This window comes from Hirundo rustica, chromosome 5 (genome assembly GCF_015227805.2).
Source record: "Hirundo rustica isolate bHirRus1 chromosome 5, bHirRus1.pri.v3, whole genome shotgun sequence".
NCBI lineage: Eukaryota > Metazoa > Chordata > Aves > Passeriformes > Hirundinidae > Hirundo > Hirundo rustica.
In genome coordinates this window covers 16767443-16790179 of record NC_053454.1, presented here as the reverse complement: position 1 = coordinate 16790179, position 22737 = coordinate 16767443, and the positions used below count along the sequence as shown (strand labels likewise).

General features: G+C 36.5%; 1 protein-coding gene across 4 annotated transcripts in view; it reads left to right on the top strand.

Moving 5' to 3' along the window:
• Positions 1-22737, top strand: part of KCNIP4 (potassium voltage-gated channel interacting protein 4) — a 410197-nt gene that overhangs the window by 22947 nt on the left and 364513 nt on the right. The window contains exons 1-2 of one of the 4 annotated variants that reach the window (XM_040065088.2): positions 19770-19934; positions 20716-20864. The exons of 2 other annotated variants lie outside the window; for them this stretch is intronic. In XM_040065088.2, coding sequence (XP_039921022.1) covers positions 20717-20864 — 148 coding nt within the window. In that variant the 5' untranslated portion in view covers positions 19770-19934; position 20716. Of the gene's footprint in view, positions 1-19769; positions 19935-20224; positions 20359-20715; positions 20865-22737 lie in introns of those variants that run through there. One more of the 4 variants, XM_040065087.2, reaches the window with a different exon arrangement.

The following is a 22737-nucleotide window of genomic DNA, read 5'->3' as shown; positions in this document are numbered from 1 at the left end:
GCTGGGGAAAGGGGCTCAGCTGGCCCAGGCTCTCCCTGTGTGGGCAGCAGGCCTCAGACCCCGGCCAGGCCCAGCCCAGCCGCCCAAAAGGGCAGCAAGGCCCGACCCGAGGCCGCCTGCCGCCTCCGCTGTTACCTCATGGCTGATGCTAAAGTGAGAGAGTGGGCGGTCTCAGCAGGTTGGTTTTAAATGTTCCTTCCAAAGTCGCACTGACACTTCTCATTGGTCAATTCAGCTGCCAATATCCCAGCCTGCTTTTTGATAGGTCCTTGTCCTCCCCCCCCACCCTACGCTACGGTCAGGGCAGGGAAAAACATTTTACATTTCTCTATATCTAGAAAACAAAGTTGTGCCAACCCATGATAACAAGGAAAGACATTTAGTTTCCAGAACTCCCTTAGAATCAAAGATCTGAGTCTAAAAACTACTTAAAGGCTGGGGGAGAATTGCCACAGGTGGTTTCTGCAGAACCAGAAAAGCCATGCCAGATCCCAAATGAAGAGACTGCTGTGCTTAGTTTGTTGCTTGGTTCTTAGATTTCCTGTTACCATCTGGCCATATCAATGTTCTGTTTTGTTTTAAAGCAGTAGATTACTATATTTCTGCTATCTTCTTATTTTGAGGCTTACTGCTGTGGTAATTTGAGTGCAAATCAAGCAAGAGAATTCAGTTGCCATCCAGTGCACAGTATATGAATAGCTTTTAATAATGTGCACTGCTGGAGATTATATAAATGATTTTTCTTTGAACTTTAATTTCTTCTTTTTATAAGTATTTTAAAGTTCTGCAGCATTAAACCTACCTCTTTCCCTTTATCAGTTAGTTAAAAGGAAAGATTTTTATGTGCCAACATCAGACAGCTCACACAAAGTTAACTGAATGCTAATTATGGTTCAGAAATTTTCTGTGCTGATTATACCCAAAGCTAATGTGTCCCCCTGCTTGGTTCCTATTTTTTCAGGTTTTCTAGGTACCATAAAACTACAGTTTCTCAAGCATTCAAGTATATAAAGCCAATCCACTTTCAAATTAGGCCATTTTTAAAAGATGTGTTGAGGAATCCTGAAGAAAATATTCAGTCTCCCTTTTGCTTTGCCTCGGGTCACATTTAGAAAAGTGTTTCTTCTAGACTGTCCTCTGTGGGGATTAAGCATTTGCTGAGTCCTGGAATCGAGGTGTTTTTCTACACAAAGATATTTTATTGACTCAAAGTCATTGTAACCTCTGAACAGTGAAGGTGTGGAAGTATTTGCCATGAAACCTCAGAGCAGAGGAGCAGCTATAAAATGCTGAGGGTGGAGAGGATTTGTTTGGGTCTGTTTCTGGGATGAGCTTACACTTTCCAGAGGAGGATTAAATGTTCTTTATATACTGTTGTGAAACTTACCTCCCGTCCAAAACCAAACTAAACCAAAAAAGAGCTCAAAACCAACACTTGGTGATGGAGTTTAATAAATAAGAAGAATTTGAAGTCTTAAAAGGAATACAACACTTGAGTTCAATATCGTCCAAAAGCCGTTGTGATAAAAGTTAAGTCTTTGTCTCATATTCATTGCTAAACTTGCAGGTTTTCAGATTTGATAATAGGAAAAAAAACCCCAATATCTTTTTCCATTAATTCAAGTAATAATTCTTTAATATTTTGCTATTAGTCCATAATGTGATCAAATACTTTCCTAAATGTATTTTGATGTAATATTTGCTACTATAAATATCTTTGATATGAGTGCAATAGAATAACTTTGCATTTAACTGGCTTGCAACACAGATTGTATCTCATATATACTTTCAGAATGCTAGTTTAATCTGCTTTCTATATCACATCTGAAGGAGACTTCAACTTCAGTACTAGCTAGTGTATATTTTAAATGGCTCAGATGTTAAAACTACCTTGTAATATAATAAACTCAATTCCGTGTAATTATTGCAGTATAATTACTTTAATCTGAAGCTTAGCCATTATATTTTTTATTTTCAAATTCCAGTAATCAACTACATCTGCTGCTGATGAACTGTAATGCTTATCTGCAGAGGTTTAATTTCTACTTATAACTCCCTTAATCTTGATTGCACTGGGATGAAACTTTAGGTCTTTATGTAGGGGAGAAATGTTCAACCTTTGTCGCTAAGCATGGAGAGGGACTTATTAGTAAAAAGAGAACTTTGCAATACAGTTAAGATAAAAATTTGAGACTCATTTAGAAAAAAAATGTCCCTTTAGTTATGAATATTTGAGTTTCACAGTGAAAAACAAGTCAAGGCTAGGCTGAACTACACTTTTTAGCTGTGCAGAAAAGGTTTGATTCTGACTGGCCTCGTTGATGACAGTGCATAGGAGACCCAGCTCTTCAGCAGAGAATCTTCTAGTGCTCTGCTTATGTCTCTGACTAGAAGCCCTGCGTCTTTGAGGAAAGAGCCACGTGTTCTTATTGTTAACAGGCTGGAAGGATGAATTGCTCCCAAGGTGTTCTTGTAGACTCCCCTCCAACCCTATAGGCAGCCTAGATCTGAACCTGGTTTCTTTCTACCTTTGAGTACTCAGGTATACCAGGAATAAACTATCTTTGTAAGCAAGGAAAAAGTATGACAGCAATGGGAGTTATTTAGGAGACAGGAATATATTTGTTGATGTCCTCCCACACCAGTGACAGTTCCTTAACTTTTCCCTGGAAGGCTGCATGGTTCTTAATGTATTCATTGTTAGAAGAAAAAAGCCCAAACAAACCAGTGAATAATATTTGGATGGCAATTATTTTCCTATTTTTGAGTTGCTTAGGCAGGAGGTGCTTTTATTCATGGGTAATTATGCTCTGTAAATTGTCCAAAAGTTTTGAGAAATATTTCTTGCAGCCAATTATTATGCCAGCATTTCTCTTTATTCAGTCTTTCACGCAGGTGCCTAGATTCTTGCTTTAGGTAGCCTCAAACTCAACTTTTAGGTTTTATAAGTGGTGTCAGAGTGGCAAAGCTGTGGCTTTGGGTTTGACATCTTTTGCCACAAGGCGTCTTCTGATGGTGACAAAATTAGAAGGTAGAAGGTTATTACTTTTTCCTCATATTTTGGGGGGGTTTATTATCAGACTCCTTTCTCTCAAATTTTTTTAATGTATAAATTTGCTCATCATTTGTAGTCTATGTGTATTCAATATATTATTTTCAAAGTTTCTTGACTCCTTTTACAGTGGTAGTGACTTGTTTTTCCATATTCCAAGTGGTGTGGATAATTAACTTACAGTAAGTAGGATCAAATTTTGAGGACTTGCTTATGGAAATCAATAGACATCTAGGAGATTGTGTAACCTCTCTATTTTTGCTGCCTTATTTGCCCTGCTTCTCCCATCACTGCTTTTTTCAGATGAGGATATAATTTTGCAGTTATTCTAGAAGCAGGACTTCAGACTGCATTTCCCAAGACTCAGAGAAACAACACTATTCTTAAAACAAAAACCATGTAGGCATTTTTTGGCACATCTCATAATGTTAATGTCTTGTGAGTATTTACATAATGTTCTATCATCAACTAGTATAGTGTTTTATTAGGGAGTTTTGTTTCCTCACTCCCCCAATGCTAGTGATAATCAACAAACAGCTGAATATTTGGCACATTGATATTTTAATTTATTATTTTAAATCTCTCTTTTTCTTTCTGTGATAGAAATCTCACAAATATATAATTCATTACGTTATATGGGCTTAGAACTCATTAAAATACTGATTCTCTGAAAACTCTGACATTAGACCAATACTGTTTGTATATGTGATTTTTTTCCTTGCAACAAATGATAGAGAAACCTCTTGTACAAATGCTGTCTGCAGCTATCTTATCTAAGACAGTACTTTTGTTTTATCCATGTTTACTGTTGTTTTCATTTCTCATAGTTCAGAAGATGGATGGATGAGGCACAAAAGATTACCACTCGGTGTTGTGACACAAAAGTGAATCTATTGTCTATTTGCAGAACTATACAGATGTACATCTTTTGAACTGTCGTCAAAAACATTTCTTATAGTTCAAGTTTATTTTCTCTTCAAGTATTTAATATTTGATTGATGAAAACTCACATTACTGGTTAAACTGAAATACTGTTTCATATACTCTCAAAGGACTTCCACTCTTGAATCAAATTACTGGAGAGGGTTTAAAGAACATGGAAGATGAGAGAAGAAACTGAAATCAATACAGCCTAAAATTTATTATCTGAGTTTTGAAGTTTCTGACTCCTGAGTATCATTTTAAGACTGTGATCCTATTAAACATGGGCCAGAGCAGTGCTCCTTCTCTTGCTAGATTGTGGCCAAAAAATGCATAAAGAAGCAGATATTAATGAGAGAAGGCACTGGTCTGGAACTTGAGCTGTCTAGGGCAAATTCCTGTCTTTGCTGCATGCTGCCTCAGGCATTCACTCTCAGTGGGCTTCCATTCCCCATCTGTCAAATGGAGAAAATCAATGCAACCTTATGCCTGGCCTTCATTTTGCCTATTTTTATTGTTGTTCATAGGAAAAAGAAGTATTTCTTAATATGTGTTTGTATAGTACCTAATATACAGGGGCCATTAGGTACTTCCATAATACAGTAAGGGATGACAGCCTCAAGGCAGGAGCATTTGGAGTGTGTGTTCTGTGAAATAGATATGCAATCCACTTCAGACCAGTTGTGAAATAGTGTAGAACTTTCTCCTTGCCTTTTTGGCAGATTATACATTTTATTGTTAGGTTACCATACTGTGGTTGCTGTAAAGAATTAGTACTCTCAGCACTTACCACCCTGAGGTGTTACTGTTTGGGTTCCCCCATCCTGCCTAACCTCTCCACTCACGAACACCCTTACAGTAGGACATTGTAAGTCGCCAGAGTACATCAGCTATTGCGAGGTAATGGCTTTTTAATGGCTTCCATTGCACTGCTAGAAATATAACTTTCAATTTTATGTCTCTTTTGCATTTCATGATCCCACAGCGCCTATGAATGTGAGGACTTGATAGAGATTGAGTGGACATAACAAAATACATTCACGCTGCCTAACTCTAGGCACTTAATCAGGTTGAAAATGTAGCCAGAACAGGACAGTTCAGGGCAGAACATGCAGGATTGTCCTCTGTTCTGGCATCTCTCTGTAGGACTGTAGATTGAGTCGAGGGAATTTACCCACTCAATTTAATGACTGAAGTTCAGTGCTAAAAGTCTGATGACTGATTTCCTCTTTACTTCTCTCTAATACTGCCATTTTTAGGGTTTTTATCTTATTAATGTGAGTATTTTTTTTTCCAACATAAAAACTTTGCTACCACTATGAAAAAGACCAACTTACCTGGAGATGACCTGGGGTATGTAATAAAGCTTTCAGCTTAACAGTTTTTACATGGAAGCACTCTATGAAAGTCTGCTGACACGATCTTTTAATACAGAGTTTGAGCAAAATTAGTATCTGGAAAGAAATAATTTGTCATGATATAAAAACCTGTGTGTACTCAAATTTTAATGTATCACTTAAAATGAAAATGAGAGCATAAATTATTTTGACAGGAATTTAGCAAGTCTGGAGATATTTCAGTAGTGCAGGTGTTTCTTCTTTTTAGATGAATTTGGCCATATTGAATTAGTAGAAAGTAGAATGTATTAGTGTGATAAGGTGAAAATTAATGTGCTGTCTCATGAAGATGGACAGAGTTACAATGTTTTTCATCCTGTACTGGAAGTTCAGACATCATAAACCCTTGCTTTCTGGAATAATTATGAAGTTTTTAAGTAACAAGCTCTTTCCTTGGATGTGTGATGGCTATTTGAAAAGATCCTCATGAAATGCTACAATATAGTTTTCATGGATTGTCAAAGGAACATAGGAAAGTCATACACAGTCACCTAAATTACAATTTGTTTGTGATAATGACCAAATTATTATAGTAAATGCCATGGTACTTAACTATCCTAAGTAATCAGAATTTCACAGAGTACTTAGCAATGCTAATGTGGTACAGAATTAGGTCTGTGGGAAGTATCTGGATGCTAAGTCACCATTTCATCCTTCTGCAAAGTGTTAATATCACAAAATATGTGCTGAACCCTTAGTATTTCTCTTCTTGGATGATAAGCAATGACAGAAGAAGAGTTTGGGGCGTTGTGGGGCAACTGTCATTTTACTTATATGGACTGGTAGTGTTCCCATTTATCAGTATTTTAATATGGGGAAATTAAAAATGAAATTTGATAATGCCATGTGTCCTGAAACTGTAGCTCTCATTTTCATTGATATTGCATCACAAATTGAATTTTCAGTATAAAAATAAAGGTATGGTATGGAAAATCGTAATGTGGCAACATTTTTTCTCCTCTCCCCTTCCTTCTTTGTCTTTTTCTTGTACTCATTTCAATCTCCATCTCTGAATACAGAATCGCAGTCAGGAGTTTCTGTAAGCTTCATTTTGCTTCCTCTATTGCAGTAACTTTTGTGTTATTGTTGAATACGTACAGATACACAGACATCACTGCGCTGTGCTGCAGTAGGCAGCAGTATCCCCACGGCCGGTTGGTGTCAGCGTGTGGCTTCTCTCTGCTGGCGATTCTGGCACACACGCTGTCCAGAACACGCACACAGAGAGCTGCTGTGGTCACCTTCTCAGGAGCATGGGGCATGCCTCGTAGGACTTCTTTTTTATCATTTAGCATTTTTCTTTACTTGCTGTTGTCCCTCCAAGTCTGGGGATATTTCTAAGTTAGTCACGTAATTTGATCTTTAGTTTTCTGATCCCTAGTATGGGACAATAGTGGTGCTTAACCAACTCTGTATAGCTTGCTCAGCTCTGCAGTTAAAATTTGCTCAGCCATCATTGCAAAAGATAAATCAGCATTGTTTTGCTTGACCATTACAAAGTATAAGACAGAAGTGGCTTTACCAAATATGAGGATCACAGTATTTGAGCTGGTGGACCTCAGGTACTCAGTGCTGCCAGAAATGAATGAAATATAAATAGAAGTCATAATGAAAAAGAAAGAAAGAAAATCAGCATATTAGAGTCAAAGCTTGAAAGAAAAAAAGTAAAATAATAATAAAAAAGTGTTATGAATGACTGTTTCTCATTAATTTGACTTGATTTTTACAACCTGAAAAGCTAAGTACTGGAGAATAACCTGTATTATAGCTCTCTATACATTAATTAATCAGCATATGGTAAGCATCCTAATTTCCTGTAAAGTGATTAATAATTTTTCTTTTAGAGGAACTCAGTAGGTGCATATTTTTTGAAAAAGAATATTTATTTCTTCCTAACTCTGTTCCCTGCTTTTGCTCTTCTATTTCAATCCCGTTTAGAGTTAACACATCCAATTACAAGATGGGAACAATGACAAAGCTGAAAGCTTTAGAGTTTAGCAGCAAAGTCTGCCTATGCCAGGCACACATCAATTTACATGACAGTGGAAGGTCAAAAATCTCATTATTATTTGCACTGTTTATGGCTTCCTTCCTAACCAATAGCTTCAAGGGCTGAACTGTAGGTCCTAGAAAATCATCTGATCTATGAGATGATTTATTAATTTGAACCACTTGATATTGCCTAAAGCTATGAAAATAGGGATATAATAAAGAACATTATTGTAATTATTCCATTAGGAATCCCCTCAATTATTCATGTGTTTTAATCACTTGGGCATTTAACTTAGTGCTAAATTGTAATCATCTGATTACATACAGATTTGTGTGGAGATTTGACAATCTTCTATGCTGAAGAACAACATAGGCAAATGCAGAAAAATTACTTCATCCTGAAGAAACTGCTTAATCTTGAACTCACCTGATAGAATTCAGATGGTGTTAGAAGCATTGTCATAATGTCTTGAATTTACCAGAAAATCTGATAGAATTGCTAGATAGAACTGTGTTCTATATTCCTGTTTTTACACTGATATTTGCAGCATTTTTGATGATGAAGGTTACCTTGCAAACAACCTGTGAAATGAGAACAACATAGTCTTCTTTCCTTTAATCTGCAAAAAAGAGCATTTTTTAAAATACAGAGATGATCACAGTAATCTTCTAAGCTGACCTTCTTCATTCAGAGGTCTTCTCACAGGAATTGGATCATGATGTGTATTTCAAATATGATTATTATTTTTAACAAAATGAACCAATAAAGGGATCCCCACACATATTTAATTACTTTAAAATTTTATCTTATTTTCTAGATTTATCTAGCTTGAGTTTTTAGCTTTTCAATCTAAATTGCTCCATGTCCATCAGCCTCAAAAGTTTTCCATATTCAGATCTCTCTGCCACTGATGAGTGTCTTTAAAAAGAGATGTAGTAATCCCTTTACTGCCTTTACTTTGCAGTCATTCTTTGAAGTTACTCCTCTGTTTTCTGATCTCTTTGGAAGTTTGCACTCTAGACCAGAATGCTCATCTGAGGGGTTGAGGGATTTTTGTGTTTGAACAAAGATGAACTCTCTCTATGCTTTGCTCTTAGAAGTGTGGTTTTGCGTTTTGCTGAACTGGGAAAAAAAAAAAAAAAAAAAAAAAATTGCTGAGTTTATCCTATAAAAATAAAATGTCCTTCTGATTATTTATCCATCAGCCTTTGCATTTGTCCATATCAGCCATTAATATAATATTTTAAATTGCTGATGAAATAATTTATGAGTTGGACCAAGAGCCAGTCCCTTTTCCATTCATAGATGTGTTCTCATTAATGAGTCATTCTGTCATGTTTAATAACATTTTACCCATGACACAGTAAAACTTAGTGAACAGAGACATAGCTGGAAGACATGAAAGCTGGTGGATGTCATAGAATAATTGAATGGCCTGGGTTGGAAGGGATCCTAAAGATCATCCAGTTCCCAGCCCCTAGCCATGGATCACACTGGCGACAACAGAGCATGTAGCTAAGGTAGTAGGTCAGACATTTTTATTTCTCTTGATTGAGAAGACACATAAAAGTATCCATGTCTAAGACAGGTAACAGTTAGAACTCCCTGATATATTCTCAGGCTCCTTGGGTTAATAAAAAAGCTAAGTGTTTGTTACTCAGCTGTCAAATATGCAGTTATTATAGTTAAAGTTTATTATAATTTGTCTAAGATGAAGTCTACAGCTATGCTGCCTTCATAAAAACTATAGAAATACATGAAATTTCACTTTCTTTCATCCTTTATTAGCATAGTCTAACTCCAGACTCACTTTTTGAAATGTGATTTTGTTTTATGTATGTATTTGCCCAAAGAGGAAAATAAGAAATTATAGTTCTTGTTCATTGACTATGAGAAATAACTGAGTTTTCTGTCATTTGATAAATACAGATAAAACTGAGGCTTCTCTTTTTTTTTTTTTTTCTTTTTTTTTTTTATATATATATATATATTTTCCAATTTATATGTAATCTGCTGCATGGCGAAAGTTTGAGACTATTAAATACAGCTTTTCTATTTCTTTCCTGTGGTACTGCTCTGTGATAACACCACAATATGGAGATTCCTGAAAGTTTACTAGCTCACTAGGAAGTGACAACTTTGATGTTCTGACAGGTAGTGGTGGAAGTTTGCAGAGTGCTTTCTGTCATCTGGAAGTGCCAGAATAAGGCATGCTGTTGATGAATCTGTTTCTGTAGTTTCTGAATACCCTGCATCACTGTTCCCTTTGAGGATTTCACTCTAACACTGTAAATACACTGTAACTGCTCCACCTGGACAGGCATTTGACAAATGTTGACAGTACATAATCAAGGATAGCACCATGCCTTGAATACTCAGGAATGACAATCTTTCAATTGTAAATAGTGCTGGCCTGCTAAACCACTTTAAAAAGCTGGTTTTCCCCTCCAAGCAATACAATAATCAGCTTTTCCCTGATGCAATCTTACGTAAATGTATCACTAGATTAAAGCCCATGCTTATAAAATTCTTTCTGTAATGAAAAGTTCTGATTCAATGCTTCAAGATTATTTTGAGGAAGAAAAAGCTTTCAGGTGTTCCAGTTATGGGAATTCTGGAAAGTGCTGGCAACTGTATATAGTCTATGATGTACAGTTTGGTTTTCCTGTGCCCTGGAGGAAATTTTAGGTGGCTAGAAGTATGAAAATACTGCAAGTGTGTAAGTACATTTATATAAGTGCATAAGTGTACACTTACATAAGTATGTAAGCCAGTGTTTCTGTACTTAAATGTAAAAAAAGATATATTCTTATGTGTGTTTCAGAGATAGGGATTAATAAATTGATGAGGAGCTCCTATGGCAGACTTTTATCCACACATTTAGTGTGCGTAAGGATCATTAGGCTCTTGTAGAAAATCAATAGCTGGAACCTGCCTATTAAAGGGCCTTTCTTTAGCTGCTGGTATTTTGTGTGCTAATTACTGAGGAAAGCTGCCTCTTTTAATGATAAACCTGTAGTTGTTATTTGTTTGGTAACTCATTTTGTGTGTTTTCTGTTCATTTTCTCTGAGAAACTGCAGCCACAGAAGACAGTACAACTAGAAATTTTTCTGACTAATTAGCTTATTGTTCTCTCCAATTAGCCCAAGCATTTAGAAGTTCCCGTTGCTGTCAGGCACATTCAAAACACACACTAAATCTTTATAAAGTAATTATTTGAAATTCTATGGGTGGTCCAAATGGTTTGTGGTGGCGGCACTCAGCCTACCTGATGCTGGTTGAGCTTGAACCTAAGTTGCAAGTATTGATCAGCATGACCTGGAGATATTTAGAAACAGCTGGAATTCTTAATGGCCATGGCACGTGCAACTATTTTTGACCACCGTTCATGCTGTATAACATAGTGAAGGGTAAACATTGCTGGGCAGCCCTAGAAGGAGAGAAAGCTACTTCATATTTCTGAAGAGGCAGTTTTAACTTGCAATCTGTTAACAGGTACAATAATTCAGGCAAATTATTGACATGAGGTAGAGAAAGCATGTCACTTGGTAATTGAACTTACTAAATGGTAATGTGATTAAATACTGTATATAGAATGTAGTCACCCAAAAATTGCATAAAAAGGCTCCTCCTATTACATTTTTAAATAATAAATAACTTATTTGCTTGCCAGCATTTTTTCTGCTTCCTGAGTTCTTCTCATCTTACCACAATGTGAATTTCAATGTGCTATCATTTTTGGTCTCACTCCAGGACCACTGAGGAAGAAATCATAGATGGAAAAAAGATAAAATAGTTTCAAATTATAATTTTTCAGTGTATAATAATCATCTGAGTCTGGTCTTGAAAAATGCTGGACGCTACAAGACTCTCCTATCCGCTGTATGAGCTGGAAATGCTCAGCATATCACAAAATCAAGCATTAATGATGTGAGTTCAATATAGCGCTGTTGATTATATTCTGAATTTATATTCTCTTAACCTCTTTTCAATCTTTGAGGCTGTTTATATCTAGGAAAATAGAAGTTATTTGCAAACAGTTGAATAAAATTTTAAAAGAAAATATGAAAGCCTGTATTAAAATTCAGAATTTTAATACTCTTATTTCATCTTTGTAACTTTGTTGTTTTTGCGTGTATATCCAAATAAACACAGCTTTAAATTCTATCTGGAAATATGTTTTATCTTCTATTTCATTCTCTCTGAGATGTTTATCATTATTTTGCTGACCATAAGGTAACAAGCATGAAGTTAATGAGATTATAATTTTAAATGTGATTTTACTTAATGAAACGTTATGTGGCAGCTTAAAAATGCAGGTTTGTATTCAGTCTGCATTGTTTTCTCTGAATATGGAAGATCATTTAAAAGTTAAGCTGATACTTCATCAGGGATCCAAGCGACAAATAATGCTCATACTGATTCATGGGTACTCTCTCCAAGCAATGTATATATCCCTGGTAAATGAGGCTTCTGTGTCTTTTTGGAGGAAATGTATGAGTTATGTTCTACTGAAATCTGAAATCAGAAAACTTCTCCTGGTTTATAATCAATTTTATTCAAAAACAAAGCAAAATATCAGATCTTTTTGGCTTCTCTTCTCAAGCATATTGTGCAGTAGTATTCTTCTATTTCCTCAAGCTTCTTCTTCAGACCATATTATGGATCAATACTTCTTACGGTCAAATAAATTTTTAGAAGCTTCTCATTTCAGCTAATCTGTTAGTTGCTCAGCTGCACCCCTTTTCCTCTCTCTTCTTTAACCATTTAAAGGGCTATTATCAGCATAACATTATAGCATCTGAAATCATTCAGATTTTGTTCCTGTTCTTCAGTGAATAAAAGACAGCAATGATGATTGCTTTGTAGCGGTAAGGAACTCATTTTGTAGATGATTTATTGTAACATTTCTTATTCTAAGCTGTTTATGTCCGAAAACACCTTGGATTAAGGGGAGCATACCGTAGAAATAATTTCAGATTCTAGTATTAGATTGTTTATCAAAACAAGGAGGTTAGAAAAGAAAGGGGTCATGGAAATGTTTTGCTGTTATTCAATTAGCTTCATTTGTTAGTGCTGCCCCATCTGCGGGTCAGTCTCTGATAAGCAGCTTTTTTTGGGATAGGAGTTGATGGTAATGAGCCCTTTCCTGTTACCAGTGCTGTGCTAGTAGTGTTTTTCAGTGCTTCCAAAACTACTTAGATTTTCATAAATAAGTCACAATCTCTGTGAGATTTACTGCAGATGTTCTTAATTTGGTGTCATTTTAAAATATTAGTTAAAGGGATAAGTGAGAACTGAACATAATTTCTCTGTCCTGTACTGGGTGATCTATATGTATGGAAAAAAGAAAAATTGTTTATGTGTCCCAGACAAATTTATTCTTGCTGCTTTTTGGAAAATCTGTTCCAATCCAAAATAAGGATGGACAGTTTGTTTCATGTTTCTTTAGGTGTAAATGATATGTAAATGATAAAGATCCGCAGAGAAAGGAAATTCCAGTTTGTTTCTAGGGATATTTTGACAAATATAGGGCTAATTATGGGCCTGAGCAAAAGCAAAATGAAGCATTTTCGAAAGCCATGATCATCTGAACGGAGTTCGGATAGTTATGAGCTAACTGAGTCTTCTACTATTTATGTCAATGTTTTTGAGCACAATAAATGTAGAGTCATAAATGAAGTCAAAGCAGTTGCAGGAAGGGAGTGTATCTAGTCCACATAATAAGCTTGAGACCAGTTTAAAAATGGATACCTTTTACTATTACGAAGCAAAGCATATGCTTTATATATTATAGAACAGTGTTTACAATTTTATCATTGCAATAACGCCAAAAATATGATTAATACAGCTACTGATAAATATGGTTAGTTGTAAAGCCTGTAAAAATAACAATTTAAACCAAGAGCAAATAATTTCCAACAAATCCTGGTGGAACTTCTCTTTAGAATTTGTTGGCATTTCTGTAGGTTTACAGAAGTTAATCCAATAATCTACTTGTATACATTTTCTCTGCTTTTAGTCTATCCTTCCCAAAGTTATACTCTGATGATACTACTTTTGGTACCATAGATTACTTTTGGTAATCATGGAAAACATGATTTCACACATTATTTGAGATCAGTCTGCCATTCTGTTAGTTCTAAAGGAGCAATTTGATCTATCAATATTTCTGACAAATTATACACTAAGTCACACCGTAATTTGTTTATAAATCTACCACGATTAGCTCATAAAGCTTTATTCTCATCTGTTTCAGTTTTCAGACTTTTAAAATAGGGTTTTTTCTTGTTGAAGCATGATGATATACAGATGTAGAAAAATAAGGTACCTGTTGTATGGAGTCATATGGTTCTTGGGTATATTCATCTTGTGACTCTGAGATAAAAAAATATTTGTTTAGGGAGTTAAATGGTCCAATAGACTCATTAATTCTTCATGACTTATGACATTGATGGCATTTTCTGGTAGATTGCTACCCTTTTAAAGTATCAGAACATACCATCCTCACAAAGAATGGATCAGTCCTGGCACATTTGCCTTAGTCGAGTTATTTCTCTGACCTCCCTCTGCCCGAGTCCCTCTCAGCAGCAGAGGATTTTTTCAGCTTTGGAGTACCCAACCCAGGTAGTCTTCTCAGCTATGTGATTTTACTGAAAAGTTTTTTAAAAAATATTTTCTAAGGGGTGTTGCCTTTCATAGCAGTGGCAAGCAATTGTTCAAATTTGCTAAGTTACCTATGAAAAGACTTTTAGAAATAACTAAAAAACTCCTTAGGGCTTGCATATCCTTTTTATCCCCTCTCACTAATCCAATTTTCTCTTGTAATTTTGGAAAATGAAATGTTACTCTGTACCTTTAACAAGTCTTGTAAGAATTCAGTCTTTCTTTGACAAGAAAGCTTCTTGGCAGCAGTAAAGGTCTAATTTTTCAACAGTAAATAGATTATGTTTCTCTTTGCTGAGAAATGTTTATTAACACTGAAAATCTAAAACTCCCTGCCACTTTAACCAAGGGGAGTAGCCATACACACTGCAGACAACTGCTAATTGCAAGCAGGAATGTCTTACTTAAAATTAACAATGGATTACAATTAAAATCCTTTCTACTCATATCACAGTCACTGTCATGTCTCCTATCACTGTAACCTGACAGGAGGTAAACCTTTTCTCTCAGTTTAGTTTGGCTACTGTATCATCCAATACCTACCACACCAAGAGTGTTCATTATGACATGAAATTCCTCTGGCACAGCAAAGGAGCTCTCTGAAATTCCCACCCACTGATGTTTGCTCTTGGTTATGTTGCTCATAGTTCTTGATGCAGTCAGTTCATTGTTGCGGGTATCGCCAGGTGTTCTGTGACCCACACAGCACCGTGAGATAACATGTGTAAACACAGATGTTTTCCTTCTAAGCCAGAATATCTGAATACAACCTGAAATCAATTATTAACCTGTGTTGTCCCAGCAAAATGTTCAGTTAAAAAACCAAAAAGAATTCTGGAGCATCTGCCCCACTGTTCCTATTTCTTTTCTTTTCTCCTCCTTTCAAATACAGAGATTCACTGTGCATGAACAGACAAGACCTATAGACATTTTATATATGAAAGATGATGACCTTTATGAGATGAGAAAAAAAACCAAAGAGCAGTTTCTCCTATACTTGTGTAGTATGTGCTTCAATATACTTCAACATGCTTTCAAATGCTTCCCACAGACTTTCCAGAGAGGTGAGCACTGCTGAACTCTTCACTATGTTATAGACAAATTAAAATTTACCTGTTTGCTTTTGGCAAAAGTAGAACCCCAGATTTTAGTCAATATTGCCTTTTTTTTTTTTTCTTTTTTTCCTATAAATAATCAAACATATAATGAAAAGGATAAAGAGATGTAAATGAAGTTCAAGGTAATGCAGCAACAAAACCTTAGAGACCAGTATACAGTGGGGGTAAATAAATAGCTGATATATTTTTGCCAATATCCTTTTCTGTTCCATTTTTTGTTCTACAGAAAGAGAATGAAATTCTTCTTTCCACTCACAAATCCCTTCCTTCATCTACCAAAATCAGGTATCATAAAATACTATTGAAACTTGCCTCTGCTGTGAAAAAAAATCGAAGCAAAACTGTGGTCGTGCTCCTTCCGCGCCGGCCGGATGCTGGCCCCTGGCTGGCTCAGATCTGCACAGCGGCCAGGACGCTTTCAGTCCGGATGTGCAAGCAGGTTATCTTTACCTGCTGGGCTCAGCTTGTCAGCAGCAGCTGGACCAAGTAGTGTCGTGACAGCAGCGGCAGTAAGAAAAGGATGGCTCTCGGCTAGGCAGGTTAGAAGATGTTTATTCAGTACAAACCACAGGCCAGAGAAAGTTTGGAATTCCCTGTCCCATCTTATAAGTGGGGGAGGGTTCAGGGGAGGTTACAACAAGACAACAAATCAGGGGATTCAGGGGGCAACAAGGAGTGTCCACCTCCAAACCTTTGACCACTCACACGCAAAAGAAAGGAATTCCCCCCGGGCGACCTATCACTCCATGCCCTCCCTGGGGATTTCCCAGTCTTGGGGAGGGGTCCTGAAGTGAAAGACAGGCTGCCCCAGAGCAGGGGGGAGGGGCGGGGGGGAGAGGGGATGGACACAGATAGGTGGGGGGTGGGATGATTGTCATACAACACCTTGTTATACAGGAAGCTCAAAAGGGGATGGGCTGTTACAAAACTGGGGATACAGTGAACTGAACCATAACATAAGACTTCTTATAAAAACTTAATAAAACAGTTCTCGCACCGCCACACAAAACCTGCTTTTTTTCTGAAGCATCTCATTGTAATATTCCTTAATATGTCAGCAGTCACCCACACATTCATCCAGAACTGGATTCCGTAAGCTTGCCCTATTTTTCAGTATTCATTTCACAACGTATAGCTGCAATCTCTAGTGGTCCGAAGTTTTCAGCAGACATCACTGGTTTAATCTAGCTTTGTTGAAGTTAAACAATTTCTTTGTAGTCATCAGTGAAAGTTCTTGAAATACTTGTGTTAGAGTAGTCAGTTAATGCAACTCGACAGTTCTGTAAAGATTCCCCTCAAATCCCATGTAGATGCCAGTTTTGACTGTTTCATCTTAATATTTCTGAGGTATTTCTCTCTCTTTAATGATGCCTCTGCTCTTTCCAGCTGCTATTTCATTATTGAGGGAAGAATTATACAGTTTTCCATTAATTCATATAAAGTTCAGTTTCATTTTTCTAAAGATCAAATCTGATCAAGCAAGATTAAGACAACTTTCATACAACCAAGTCCACTTACCCCGGTAGAAAACATTTCCTTGAAGTTCAAATAAGTATTGCTCAAAATATCTGCAGCTATGTGGCATCACACAGACCTTATATGATTCATCAGCTTGTGACTCTCTGGAGTTTTTAGCTTGTATGATTTAGATCACTCATAAAAATAGTTATTTAAACATCAATAAGAAATAAAAAAATAGCTCCAGCTTTACTTTTGGGTGTAACTGATTACTGGTAAAATCCAATAACATGAAATAATGAAAACCTGCTTTCTTTAGGCAGTCCCTGTCTCTGTGCACTGCTACAGCTACAGTAAACAGTTTCCCTTTCCTGACTTGCATGTGCTCAGGAAGAATTCAGGATCGTGGTTACTGCTGCAGTAAAATGTAAGGGCTCAGACCAGAGGTATTTCAGAATCTTTGCAGATTATTGCTCCACGTTTGTCTTGTTGTTGGTACTCCCACTAGTGCACAAGTCTGTTTATTTTCTTTCTGGCCTGTTTTACTGTTCGCTCTCAGCTGAAAAATCTCCCAGCTTCCCAGATCCTGAAGTTGCTCAGGTTCTGTAGATTACTCTTAAATTCCTTTTTCATTTCACCTATATTATGAAATGATTCACTGTATTTTGGTGAAGGAAGGATCCTGTACGGCCACGATTCGTACACTTTTCAGACATACTTTTCTTATGTTACTTACAATATGACCAGTCTTTCTCTAACATTGTGTGTAACATAGTTTTTACAGTCCTTAGGTTTGTAAATGTGGAATTCACTGTCAATGAGTTTCCTTTCCTCAAAGTCAGAGTACACTATCTGAAGAGGAGAAGGAAGCAAATCAAATGCACAGCTTCAGAAGAGTGATGTTAATTCCTTTTCTAAATCATTATGATTATATGAAGTACAACATCATTTGTTTGAAAAAATTCAGTGGTATGTTGAAATTTACTGTTCTACAGCTTAAACTTATTTTAAACTCACTACAAAATTATTTCACAATGATTAGTACTGCACAGAACTTCTGATTCATGTATGCTTCTATTATAGAAGAAAATTGCTGTGAACTTGATTAAGGTTTGAAGTAAGGAAACAGATACAGTGCCATCTGAATATCTTGACGTCTCCTGAATCAGTTTTAGAAAAAATGGGTCCTTCTAGATATTTATCTCAAATTAATGTCTTCATATCTGTGGCAAATAAGACGCAGTTTTCCGGTGCATAGAAGCAAACCCTGAAGATTTCAGTGAGGATTATACCTCTCCATTCCCTCTTGAGTAGTTTTATCAAATTTGTGCATTTATACATCCCATCTCTGGCAAAACTCCTCTGTATTCTTGTACCTCCTGAAGACTTTATTCAAATACTAATGTGTGAGTATATCCAATAACCCTCTCCCATTGCTCCCTGTCTAGGCAGTGCACATTCCTGTTTATTATCCCATCATGGGAATCATACTCCCAGAGGCTTGTCTCGTCTCCTGTGTCTGGTTCCCCATTCACACTCCTTGTGGATTAAGGAATCCCTGAGATGAGGCCCTCAGAGGAGTATGACAATGTGTTGTGGAGTTGGCCTTTGAGCTGGAATTCAAGGATTTTATAGCTGCCTGTTACATGGGCAGGCAGTTTCTCTGAAGGTTTATATCCAGAAAACTTGAACCTGAATCACATTAACAACATTTTCAGGTTTTAGCTGTTTGGAGCTGTACTACATGGTGCTATATTCCAGTGCTCATGGGCATAGGATTGGTTTTCTCCTTGCACTGGACAGGAACAATAGAGATGTGTTCCACCAGAGAAGATGGGTGACTTTCTGCAGATGCCTTGCACAGACTGATCAGAAGAGATCCCTTCAGTGTTTGCAGGGATAAACTCTAGTTTCTAGAGTACATTAATTTCATTCAAAAATGGGATCTAGGAATAGTTGAGACCATTCTCTTTTAAAAGTAGGTATTATTTCTGTGTAATAACTAACACTCATGTTTTGTTCTCACAAATCAAAATTCTGTTCCAGTAATCATCTGGAAATTCATACTGAATATTGTGTGGTGAAAATATACTTAGCACAGTAAACACCAATTTAAAATTCATATTTATTCTCAGAATGCCACTTTCGAAAGATATAAAAGACCTGTGAAATATGCTTAAGCTGGAAGAAGTTTTTCTGCTGAAGTTTCGGAAGTTTCAGAAACTCTTGTCGTATTGAAATTCAGCTTAACTTTGATAGTGGTTTGTGATAGGAATACAGCCATGTCTGGAGTGCTGTGTCATGCGAGAACTCAAAGGACCTTATACCACCAAGTATTGTTCCAACAGTGCAGATTCAAGTGTTGTTCAGTTCTAAATAGCGATGGGCCTGAAATATGTCCCTAGATGGGAATCTGAATGCAAGTTCTTCCTTTTACTTTGGCAGCCTAAAAATCAGTTGTTAAGGCAAATGCTTCTCTGTTGTTATGGGCAGAATCTACTGAGAGCTTTTTTCTTACAGCTGATTGATAGACTGTTTACAGAGGTGGAATTATTGTCCTAGCCCATGTGGATAGACCTGAGGTGTCTCCAGTTGTTATAGGTAGATATGGGGATTTTGTGTGTAACGTTTTCCACAAAGCAACATGCTTAAGTTGTCTTTAAAATGTCTGCAGGAAACTTCATGAACATAAAAGTTGCAAATGTATGTAATTAGTATGAAGATTAATTCAGTTCAAAGGGAAGCTGACTGATTAAAAAAACACTTTGAGTTCCAGTATCGTAAAAAAATAAATTTCAGAAAGTGGATACTTTTTCCTTTGCATTCTTTGATTGTTTTGCATAATCAGTAGGAATTCCTGATGGAAGTGAAGGCAGCGAGGTGCTGTGTTCTATTATGCTTTCTTTAGGAAGCAGTAGGTTTACAATTGAAAAGTCAGCTTTGTTTATCAAACTCTGGTGTGTACAGTGCCAATTTTTTTTTTTTTCCTTTGGCTCTTCCTACCTTTTGCCTTTAGAAATCCTGTTTAACGTTGTTAGATGCAGTCTGTGTGTGAGAGCACAGTGTGAGGGGAAAGAGAGGGCAGTGAAAAAGGGTCACTTTGGTGTCCTGCCACAGGCTGGGCACAGCTCCTGTTTGTAATCAGAGGGCTCCCCTGGTGCAGTCTATGGCTGCTTGGCAAAGGGCTGCTGCGGCTGGCAGGGTGGGTCTGTCCTCAGCAGCCTCATCTCCTCGGCATCTCTGGCTGGAGCTCGCTGAAGAGCAAACAGGAATGCTGCTTAGGGCTCCTGCATGACCTTGGAGTAGCACCAAAGTCCTGGAGCACCGGGTAGGTTCCTTTTCTTCGGTTTGTAGCCACTGAGAAGAGCTTTGGTTAGGTCCTAGTCGGTGTTGGTTGTTGCTAACGGCCTCTGGCTTCTTCAAAGTGTCAGTCTACAAAGAAAAATAATGCCATGTAGGAATTTATTGGTCTGCCTCTGTGAAATGGGAAGGTAGTGTAGGAAATGGTCCCCAAGCGTACAACTGGCTTTAAGTGGCTCAGCTGCTTTTCTGCGTTTGAGTGGCAGTGGCATTAAGGCAGCACAGAATCCCAACTATTCATCTTTTCTGGGCAGAGCAGCTGTCTTTCAGTAGCAGCTAGAGGAATGCAGCTCTCCTCTATGACACTGATGTCAGGCAAGCTAAGATAGGAAGGATAATAGGTTAATGCATAGAGGATTACATTATTTCCTTTACCTAAACAACTGACTAAGGTAAGAGGTAAATATTTCTTTACCATCTAGAGATATTATGTTATTTTTATCATTTCAGTTAAAATCAGAGTTTTAAAAAATAGTAGATAAAATCTGATTTTTTTCCCCATCTATATATTTTACAAATACATTAATGTTCCAGATAAATAATTGAAACCAAAGGAATATTAATACACTAATTCCATTTAATTAATACTAGGAATGTATGAGCTGAGAATGGTTAATGAAATTCTAAATATTTTCCTTTTACCCCCAGTCCATCTCCTCTCTTCTTCCCCAGTCTCCCTTACCCATAGTCTTTGGATTTAAGTTGTGCATATATTATGCAGGAAAACTAAAGGTTAAGTTTTTGTTTAGGATGGAAGTGTTAGCCCCTGAGAAGAAAACACATGAAGAGAATGAAGATTTGCAACAGTATCCTCAGAAGCCTGCAAGCTGTAAGAAAATGCTTAGGAACTGCTGCTTGATAAAGCGAATCTTTGCCTGGAAAAGTTTGAGCTCTAAAGGTACCTTTTCTATTGAAAATTTTAGTGTAGGAGAAATTGTTGTCCTCCCAAGAATTCTGAATTTTTGATACAGTGGTATTACTGAATTTAACATCAGTCAAGTTACAGGTACAAAAAGTCTCTGCTGTCTTGAGTCTATTGTGCAAAGAGATTAAAAATGGTACAGCTTTGATTGAGGTGCTTTATCACAATGTGATAAAAATAATTGTACTGCATGATTATTCATTTTGCAGCACATAAAAATACATGGTCTGCAGAAAAAAAAAAAAAAATCTTCAGTCAGAAGATTAATGAATAAATGTAAAATCCCAGCAATTAGATATTAATTTATCAGGGCCCAACCCAAAATTCTGTTATGATGAGTAAAACCTCCTTTCATTGCTGTCAGAGTATATTTTCATGGAAATTACATGATCAATCCCTTTATCTTTGAGGAAATGGAAAAAGGTAACATTCTGTCACATTTATATATAATGATGTTATATACTGTATTTATTAATAAATACTCAAAGAAATGCTTCTTTTTTAAATTAGAAGTTGGCTGTGAAATATCTCACCATGGAAATTTGAACTCTTTTATGAATAATAAATTAAATAGCAACTGTCCTGAAATGATAGTTAATCTGCCTCAAGTTATTTCCCTCAGGAACATACAAACATTTTATTCAGCACAGATTCCTCTTTTTACCATAGTATTTGTACTTTGCAATGTTATGTAAAAACAGAAGAGAAAACACTTCCCTGAACAATTATTTAGCATTTTGGCAGCATTTTTCATTGCCTTGTACAGAGTTTATGACAGAAACACCCCACACCAGGTACTCAGTATATCCAATTTGTGTAAAACAGAATGGAAAAAAATGCATGACATTTCTTTATCATGAAGAGCTAAGTCATCATAGCCTAACTGTATGATATGTTACTTTATTTACACATTTAATTTAAAGGTTGTGCTGTAGTAGCTGAGTTCCAGCTTTTAGAAACAATGTTCTGGTTAAATACATCCTAACTCTGGTTTTAAACTGCACTGATCTCTGTATTGTCCAAGCAAATAAGTGCTTCATCTGCCTTTTAATCTAAGCATAAACATCTAGCTATTCTCAGCCACTCATTTTTAAAGGTTTAAGTTAATTTTTTCAACCAATGGCTGCTTTAATCACATGCGTATTATGGTTTGCTAAATACGTTTGATTTCCTGTTGTATTAGGTTGTACCTATAGTTTGCTGCACTTTCTTTTTTTTTTGTATTGTTACTGGAACTAAGGAGGCACAAGTAGGTTTTCTGTAACTCTTTCAGAGCACTCATCCTTCTGTTCATGTGAATTTTTAGATTTTTTTTTTTTTAATTTATCATCAATCTCAGTCACTTGAAGCAATCACTTCTATAGAAATAGTGGATGAATCAAAAGCAAATGGAATTGAAGTTTACAGGTCTGATTCTGCAGTACCTGCAAACTGGATAATAATTTACACCTTCAAAAAGGGTCTTGAAACAGTCAATAGGTGATGATAGAATTAAGGATTTATTTTATTCTAGTAAACTGAATTAGCAGACAGATGAATCACTGTAAAATCGGGCTCAGTTAAGTTACTCTAGGTCGCTCTGGCAGAGACAAAATCAGCATCTGACAGATAGTTAACTCAAAATGAAGCTATTACTTTTGCTTTATATAGTACCAAATGATAGAAAGCATATTCCCATAAGGATACCTGTAGAAGAAAATTTGAATGTTTATCAGGGTCAAGAAGACAGACATCCTGAGGTACTTTCTTCAGTACTGTGCTGTTGTCCAAAGTTACCTAACTGGCCAAATAGGTTTTGTTGGACTGCAATGATAGAGCATTCCTACTACTCATGGCAGTGCTGTAGGAC